Below are 9,156 nucleotides of genomic sequence, written 5' to 3'. Positions count from 1 at the left end.
GGTGCTGCGCGGAAGGCGGTTCCCTGCGGCGCCGCGAGTCCCATCAGGCAGCGCGCGCGCGGTGCCCTTGCGCTCTATGGTAACCATAAGAGACCCACGGCGGTGGCGGATCAATACTGGGACGGCGGCGGCCGTGGCGCCGTGGGCAACATGGCGACGCTGGTGCTGGACAACGGCGCCTACAACGCCAAGATCGGCTACAGCCACGCGCACGTCAGGTGAGGGCCGGGGCGGCCCGGGCCGCCTCACCTCTACCGTCCCCCGCACCTTCTCGGGCCGCATCTGCGCTCGCGGTGGCGGCGGCTTCGCGCGTCGGGACTGCCTCCCCCATTCCGCGAGCGGGGTGCCGGCCCCGCGTGCGCATGCGCTTTCCGCAGCGCCCCGCCCTCCCAGCCCCGCCCCTGCGGCCGTTGAACGGTCCGCGCGGCGGTCGGTACCGGCGCCTGGGGGCCGCCCGGGGGGATGCGTCCCGGGCCGGCCCTTCCGCGCGCAGCTCACGGCCGCCCTGCTCGCGCTCCGCAGCGTTATTCCCAACTGCCAGTTCCGCTCGAAGACGGCGCGCCTGAAAACCTTCACGGCCAACCAGCTCGATGAAATCAAGGACCCCTCGGGCCTCTTCTACATTCTCCCTTTTCAGAAGGTAAGGAAGGCGCCTGGTGAGACTGCTGCAGTGAGAGCTTCAAACCCGCTTCCCTAGCCTGCCAAGCAGAGAAATGTGTATAGGAAACATGAATTTTATGACTCCTGTGTTGAAGTAGTTAAAGTGCTGATGGCGGTATTAAGTGTATCATCTTCTTTAGTTACTTATCTAATACTTAGTTTTTAATATATTCCTTAGATATTTTTTATTCTCCAATTTCTTTGTAGTACCAGTCTACTGCTCATCATTTTTAGGTTTATTGTAACTCCTAACAAAGGTGTAATTATATTTTCTAAATAATGGTTTATTTTTTCCTGTTTATTATAGGGTTACTTAGTGAATTGGGATGTCCAGAGACAGGTTTGGGATTATCTTTTTGGAAAGGAAATGTATCAGGTAAGAACTGTTTTTATTGAAGATTTCTGTAAGCTAAATATTGAAGAATGGAAAGGTCATAAATATTTCAAATACTGAACAGATGGAGCTGTTGAGCTTACTCATTTTTTTTTAAGAGACGTTAGCTGGATTTTTATTTATTTTTACTGAAGAGAACTATGACTGAGTTCTGATGTAATTATCTGTAATGCTCAGGATGTCACATTTAGTTAATCAAAAAATAATGTCTTGATAAGAGTGCTGTTAGAGATTATTTACCTTTCTGTCATTTAAAGGATTTGGGGTATTTGGTGTTTCTTTACTGGTATCCCTTTGTTTTGTTAAAATCTGTAAGGCTGGTAGCATTAAAAACAGAAGCAGAGTACCTGTGAAGATATTTGTTGCTATTATGTTTTAATCCATTAATACACATGCTAAAGTTGAAGACTTTATGAGCTGTGATACAAAAATAAAAATAGAACTTTTAAGTCTAGCTTCTACAAATAGATCTAGCAAGTGGTAATTAATGATCTTTAATTGCTGCAATGTGTGGTAGTGGGGTATTCACTTCTAATTTTTGTGTAATGGCACTCTTAATGTATTTTTTCGCAGGTGGATTTTGTAGATACCAATATTATTATCACTGAACCTTATTTTAACTTCAGTTCAATACAAGAATCTATGAATGAAATCTTATTTGAAGAGTATCAATTCCAAGCAGTTCTTAGAGTAAATGGTGAGTGTGTTTCTTTCTAGTTTGTATACAGCTATCCAAATTAAGTGATATCTCTATTAAAAAAAATAAAGGAAATCTCTTCATACCCTTTCCTGGCCCTCTGCAACTAAATTAAATGTTTTTATATAATTTCTCTGTGTATTCTCATACTGCTATTTAAAGGCTAAGGGAGATCTAAGGAGAGACAGAGGACAGAGCCATTTGGATAATGCAGGAAGATTTGCAGGGAGATTTTTTACAACGTTTCTTTTTCCTTTTGTAAGGAAAATATTTTGTAAATATTTTGTAGTGTTATTATAATGAACTACACTGCATCATAAAAATTATGTGAAAATAACATCACAATGACCCTTCTGAAAGGGTTCTGAAAATCTTGGTATAAATCGCTCTTAAGACAGATTTGATAAACTGTGGTGTTTGCTCAGTTTACATGGAGTTTATGAGAGGAAAACAAGCATAGACCAGAACTCCAAAGGGGTTTGGGAATAAATAGCACTTTATCCACTGTAAGAACTAACTCATCTGGCTCTAGCATTCCATTTTAGGTTAAGTCTGTCAAATGCATGCAAAGCCTTGCCTGAACCAAATACTCTTTCATATTGATATGAATTCTAGAAATCATATATTAATATAAAAATCAATTTTTGTGTGTGTATGTTTCAGCTGGTGCTCTTAGTGCACATAGGTATTTCCGGGACAATCCATCTGAGCTATGTTGTATCATTGTGGATAGCGGATACTCTTTTACACACATTGTACCTTACTGTCGAAGTAAAAAGAAGAAAGAGGCAATTATCAGGTAAACTTTGTTGCTCGTTTACAAGAGTGGTGAGTTTGTTTTTGTTTTGTTTTTTTGCTATGCCTTTAAGTTAACGATGACAAAATATGTGTTGTTCCTTTTTTATAGGATCAATGTTGGAGGAAAGCTCTTAACCAACCATTTAAAGGAGATCATCTCCTACAGGTAGAGGATGATGGTCATCATTTTAAGACCTGATATGAAATAAGCCAGAAGCTTCTGGAGTTACCGTCATTGATTCTGTGAATTTTAGATGAAACTTTTGTTTTATTTATTTATGATTTTGCCAGCACTTTTGAAGTTGTTGAGGTCATCTGCATTTTCCCCTTTATGTCCTTGTATGTTTTCTTGAACTCTCAGTAGTAGATCATCAGATTAGTAGGTCATCAGTGTATCTACCAAATAAGTTATACAGTTTGATTTGACTCATACCATAAATAAAATTCAATAGAATTAGTACAGAGTAGCTTTCTGCAATTTGAGAACTTCAATTGCCTGTTGCTCGTGGAGAACAGTGTAGCTAATACTAAGACTTAGTTATTCTCCAGTAACTATTTTATCTTTTGTGTAGGCAGCTACATGTTATGGATGAAACACATGTAATTAATCAAGTGAAAGAAGATGTGTGTTATGTATCTCAAGACTTTTACAAGGACATGGAGATTGCCAAGTATGTATGCAATACTGTTACATATAGAAAATGTTGCCTCTGAATAATTTGTTGCACAAAAGAAAAATGTATATTCCGATGAGAAAAGTTTCCAGCCAAGCCAAACAAATTATTTTCAGAATAAAGCTGTTGGGATTTAGAATTTGTTATCAACTTTTCTATACTATTCCCTTTCAGATTGAAAGGAGAGGAAAATACAGTTATGGTAGATTATGTTTTGCCAGACTTCAGCACAATCAAAAAAGGATTTTGTAAGGTAACGAGGATAAGACTTTTTTTTTTCTCCTCCCCACTTTTTTTTTGTAAGAGTCTAGTCTAGTAGGAAAAAAGTCTCTTTTGTCTTTTCTTTTTTTTTCTTTGCTTGCAGCTTTGTATGCTTTTGCTGTTATAAGAGTTCCCCTTAACTATCATACAGCACCATTGTTTGTGTTTTCTTCCATAACTAAGTCTCTCTCTGAATAATATGTAAATATTTTGAAAGATAGAAAGTTCAGTGTAAAATTGAATTAGTAAGGGCATAAGTTGCTTCCAATTTAATACCAAAGTACTTTGAATAGAAGCGATAACTTCATTCTTAAGTATATGTGTATATATACACTATATATATGCTATATATAAAATAGAGTTTTCTTTCTAAATGATTAGAGTGAAGACTAGAAGGTCTTCTAGAGCATATTTTCAAAAGATTTGCTCATAGTAGGACTTAACTTAAAATGTAACTAATGTTTTATGTACAGCAGTGATAGGCAGTAAATTAGCTACTCAAAAATATGTTTATTTTTCCTAAACAGTGGTTCCTATTCGTGTTTTTATTATAGCCAAGGGAAGAAATGGTGGTAAGTGGAAAATACAAGGCTGGTGAACAAATACTTCGTCTAACAAATGAAAGATTTGCAGTTCCAGAAATACTCTTCCATCCTTCAGATATTGGCATTCAAGAAATGGGAATTCCTGAAGCTATTGTTCATTCCATTCAGAACTTACCTGAAGGTACAACTTCCTTTTTTTTAATTATTATTTTTAAACCATACAACGTGTCTTAGGAACTTAGTAACAAACATAGTGAGAGTACTATAGTGTAGTGATGTAACTTCTGGTCTTGTACACCCCGAGAAATGATAACTGCCTAAAAGATTCCCTCTTATGTAAACATAGGTTTCCTGCTGTTTAGTTATTTTCCACCCCTATCCCAGTTAGTCAGTGTAGACTGAATTCCTCCCAACCTTTCCTAATGCAACTAAAATACCTTTGATAACTTGAACGTAATTTTTGGTTTTAAAATACATTTCTTTTTCATTCAAAATAGAAGAAGAAAAAACAACTTGAAGGGATAGTAAATTAAGCATCAGCTATTTGTGTATCTATTGTTACAAACAAAAAATGGAATAAATAATGATGTAGTCTCTAACTAAAATTATTTATTTTCAAGAAATGCAGCCTCATTTCTTCAAGAACATAGTTCTGACTGGAGGAAACACCCTTTTCCCAGGCTTTAGAGATCGTGTCTATGCAGAAGTTCGATGCCTTACTCCAACTGATTATGATGTTTCTGTTGTTCTTCCTGAAAAGTAAGTCTCAAACAGCAGAACAAGCTTTGTTCTTCTGGCAGAATCAACAGAATCAAATCAAGTAGGATTTTTTTTTCTTGCTGATTGACATCTTTATTCCTTTTACTCAGCCTAAGTATCTTTTCAAAGTTGTACAAGAAGCATGTTTTTATTAAGTGATTTTCAGCTGAACTGAACAGATTAGAGACCACCTGCTTGTGTTGTACTTTGTCTAGTAAGTCTGATCTTTGAAACACTTGCAGATAAACTTAAGGCTATCACTAAGTGAAGCAGATATCCAAATACTTTAGAGAAGAGCTTAAATCTTTTTCTAAGAAAAACTTCAATTATATGAATTGCTATTCATGTAGCCCTTTTAGGAATTTGTAATTTGTAATAGCTATGCAAAATGAACAGTTGAGGCAAGAAAAACAGTTGACAATATTGAACTGTATAATACACATATAAAGTCTAGACTTACAAATGATGTAGTTTATGAAGCACTAAAGAGTAAAAATAAGTGGTTTAAACTCCTAATTTCACACCCCTTCATACATGTCTCTAGATATCACTGTGGGTCAGTTCTGTTAAAATGTGAAACTTCGATTGCCAAATCAAACTATTCAGCTCTTGAGCTGTTCGGAGACAAAATTATCTTGACAGTCTTTTCTAGTTTTATTAATGTTGTCTTATTAAGGCATGTGGTTAAATGCATGTCTTGTCTGCAGTATGTTTACTGCATACTTCATTTTAAGGGAGTTTACTGGAAACTAATGTTGTGTGTGTTTTTTTTTTTTTTTTTTTTTTTCTCCTCCAGTCCTATTACGTATTCCTGGGAAGGTGGGAAACTCATTTCTGAAAATGATGATTTTGAAGATATGGTAGTAACCAGAGAAGATTATGAAGAGCATGGCCACAATATCTGTGAAGAGAAATTTGATATATAGCATACTTAAGTATAGTGTTATTCCAGTGTTTCACCAAAAAGGAAAGCTTTCTGAGCTATATAAAACTTTTGTGGGTTAGGACTGTGTTTTAACTTTCCTTCCTCTACTTTGTGAAAATATTCTTTCAGGTTTAAATAAGATGTTAAAGTCTAAAGTTATGGCACATGTGTATTAGATTGTTGCATTTTCATCTTTTATTGACAGCTTCCTTGTATTCTTAAAGAGTTCTACAGTAAGAGCATGAAACAATAAAAATAGTGAATGCTTGTTCATATTGTGTGAAGTTATGGGGTTTTCTTTTCCCCATCTATTAAATTCTGATTTTCTACCATGAATAATTTTCAAGTTGCACTTGCCCTGGATGTTGCTCCCTTTAGAAAAGGAAATGCAGAAGGAAGCTCCATAAGGAGGATGGTAACAGTTAGTAGAGTAAGTAAAAGGAGGTAGATGGTAGATCCTGGGCCCAAACAAAGGAGCAAATTCCAGAAGGCTACCCTGGGCTTAGAGATCAGCAATGATGCAGGTCAAGATGCTAGTTACCTCTTTATGTAACTCAAGGGGCACTTGAGGGCCTTTGCAGACTTATGGGGGAGTGGCAGGCTTCTTGGAGGCAGGGGGGAAGAAGCAGTGAAGTTAGAGGAAGCTAAATAAGCTACTCAACTGCACTCTCCACCTATACACACCTTAAAATACAATCACTATTCACTTAACCACAGCTCTTTAACAGTGGCCTCTCTCATTACTACATCCAGGAAAGGGTATGGCAGGGCAAGACCAGACTAAATTGCTGAGGCTCAATCCTTCCCCTTCCTCACCCCATTTGTTAATGCTTTGGAGGCTGTGCTGGAGCTTAGGATCCTAATCTTGAGAATAGGGTATAATAGGTTTTATGTGGCCTCACAAAAGTGAGAAAAAGAACTTCAGGATACCTTCACTAAGCCTATTTCCCTAAATGGGTTAGAACTGCTTTTTGCACCACTGGTGCTTGATTTAGTTAGCTCAGGGTAGGAGGAAGAGCTCTTGAGAGCTCTACTTTCCTTGCACTATCAGTTATTTCATTAGTGGGGGTTCTCTTTTTTCTGTAAGGGACATTGTTACATGCTATATCATTAAAAGTTTTAAAAAGATAAAAAGTACATTTTCAAAATTGTGAAACTCCAAAAGCAGAACAGAGACATTTAAACACCCTATCTTCTGTCAGATCAGAGAGATGATGTAAAATAGAAACAAGCTTCAAAAGCTAAATTTAAATGTAGTTCCTCTGCCTATAAAGGGGCAGTGAGCATCTTGTGCCAGCCTGATACAGGATGACACCCCCTTTGAATCTTCAGTAGTCTTAGCCAGTTTTTGTCCTATGAACTGAAGCAGGGCTCAGAGCTGCTGTGAACCCCTTCTGCTGTTCACCTGAAGCATTTCCCTACTTTTGTCCCTCACCCTTATGAAAGGCCTATAAAAAAAATAGACAGGTTCACCACTTAAATCACGATTTATTACTCATCATTTAAATTAGTACAAAAAAATTCCAATCAAGTTGCCATTCCCATTTCATCAACCCCATAGATTATCACATCATTTTTCCTTGTTACCAATTTCAGTAGTTAGACCTAATAAAATGCTTGAACAAAACCAAACCAGACAGCAACAGACACAAAAGAAATGAAAACCTCATTCAACCATTATTTAAATACAAGAGGCATTTAACTGACCAAATACTTCCCCTGTTCACAATTTCACAACAACCACACTGCTGCTTCTGGGAGAGGGACAACAGGACACAACAACAACAAGCCACCACCAACAGCAACACAAACCCAACCCCCATTTCCCTACCCCCCAACCTCCCCACCTCCCAGTCAAAAAAAAGAATCCAGCTAATGTGGCTCCTGTAGCTACTAATTGCACGGAGTTTGGAAAAGACTGGTTGACCTGTGGCTTGTTCCTCCTCTAGAAGCTATTTCTGTATTTCAGACCAGCCAGGCACTGCTGAGAAACAAGTGTCTAAACAGCAGGTGGACAAAGGTTTTGGGTCTGGCACCTGACTGCCAGCAGGACTAAAACACTTACCAGGGCTACTTAAGATATGCAAATTTAGCATTTGTAAAAGAACAGCAAACAGCGCTTGTTTTCAGAAATCTTTGGTATCCTGGTTATTTGATCAGGATTTGAAGACCAGTGCAAGATGTAGAAGGCAGCTGGGATTACTTGATATCAAGAGAGGCTTCAGGGGCTCTTTGTGAACATATACAAACGTGTGATGGGAAGAAGTGAAAGATAAGACTCACTGTCCTCAGTGATACCCAGTGAAAAGACAAGCACCTCAGATGAAATACAGGAAATTCCACTTATGCATAAGGGAGAAAACGAACAAAACATTTTACTGTGAGTAGTCAAATCCTTAAAGTCAAAAGAATCGACCAGGTTGTCCAGAGAGGTTGTGGAGTCCTTATCCTTGAAAAGCCTCAAAACGCTATTGAACACAGCACCAACCAACATGCACTACCTGTCTCTGCTTTGAGCAGAGGAGGGCTGGACTATATGATCTCCAAGGATCCCTAAAACATCTCAATGATTCTACAATTCATGTCCTATAAAAGATTAAATGTTTTACATGATGACTGAAACAAAATCTCCATAACATTATGTTGTGTATTTCATGATTTGAATCAACACTTCCTTGCCAATGCTTATTCATCACTGTGTCTAGATACAGACTGACACCCTGAACTCACTAGCTTTGGGACAAACAGAACCTCATCATAGTGTTTATGGTAAATTGTCAGGTCTAGAGACACCCATCAAAGTCTCCTCATGCTGAATAGCCTGAACATCAAGCATAGCAGAAGACCCAAAGCAAGATTTAGATTTCTCAATTCCCTCTTCCCACAAATGTCTTCTTGAACTTGCTCTTAGGGAATTAGTAGCATAATTAGCAGCAGTTAAGTCTGTCTCCATGGGGAGGCGACATAAGCCGATCTCTCGCACTAGTCTTGCCCACTGACTAGCTAGGGGCTAGCTGCCCCTGATGCTTTTGACACTCTTCATACACTTCTAGGATACTGCAGGCACACATACAGTTTGAGAATCATATTATATTATGAACTAGAGATAAAAGGTCAAAAAATCTTGCAGATCCGCAATCCAAGGAAGGTTCTGAATGTTATCTTCGTTCAACTAGAAAACCATATCAAGAGAGAAGGAAAAAAGTGCCAAACCTGAACTCAAAGCAGCACAAGCCATGTGCCATTATTGAGTAACTAGATGGATGCATAAAAGTACTTTTTGTGCAAAAAGATTCATTAATTAGTAATTATTCCTCTTAACTGCACAGTAATTTGTGATAGTTTTCTGCAACTGCAGATTGAGATATAAGCAGAACATGATTTGTATCTAGAAGTAATAATCATGAGCATTTTTCATACACCTTATTAAGGTGCACCAATGA

At 38.2% G+C, this 9,156-nt stretch overlaps 1 protein-coding gene across 1 annotated transcript; it reads left to right on the top strand.

Moving 5' to 3' along the window:
- On the top strand, positions 1-5,925 carry ACTR6 (actin related protein 6). The gene is made up of 11 exons (XM_088532874.1): positions 1-218; positions 523-640; positions 968-1,036; positions 1,628-1,751; positions 2,415-2,550; positions 2,659-2,715; positions 3,122-3,220; positions 3,398-3,476; positions 4,039-4,210; positions 4,650-4,788; positions 5,585-5,925. Exons 1-11 carry the CDS (start codon positions 151-153, stop codon positions 5,712-5,714), a joined length of 1,191 nt encoding a protein of 396 aa, XP_088389000.1. The 5' UTR covers positions 1-150; the 3' UTR covers positions 5,715-5,925.
- The last annotated feature ends 3,231 nt before the right edge of the window (positions 5,926-9,156 follow it).

Source organism: Tinamus guttatus, unplaced genomic scaffold (genome assembly GCF_059628265.1).
Source record: "Tinamus guttatus ecotype Peru unplaced genomic scaffold, ASM5962826v1 Tinamus_guttatus_pri_ptg000472l, whole genome shotgun sequence".
Lineage (NCBI taxonomy): Eukaryota > Metazoa > Chordata > Aves > Tinamiformes > Tinamidae > Tinamus > Tinamus guttatus.
Note: the sequence above shows the minus strand (reverse complement) of the source record. Positions and strands in the feature narration are given on the sequence as shown.

What these genes read in the sequence shown, in the direction of transcription:
- ACTR6 (XM_088532874.1), top strand. Translation starts at nt 151, where the DNA reads ATGGCGACGCTGGTGCTGGACAACGGCGCCTACAACGCCAAGATCGGC. An exon ending in ACATTCTCCCTTTTCAGAAG is followed by an intron (nt 641 to 967) that starts GTAAGGAAGGCG and finishes TGTTTATTATAG; the next exon opens with GGTTACTTAGTGAATTGGGA. An exon ending in AAGAAAGAGGCAATTATCAG is followed by an intron (nt 2,551 to 2,658) that starts GTAAACTTTGTT and finishes CCTTTTTTATAG; the next exon opens with GATCAATGTTGGAGGAAAGC.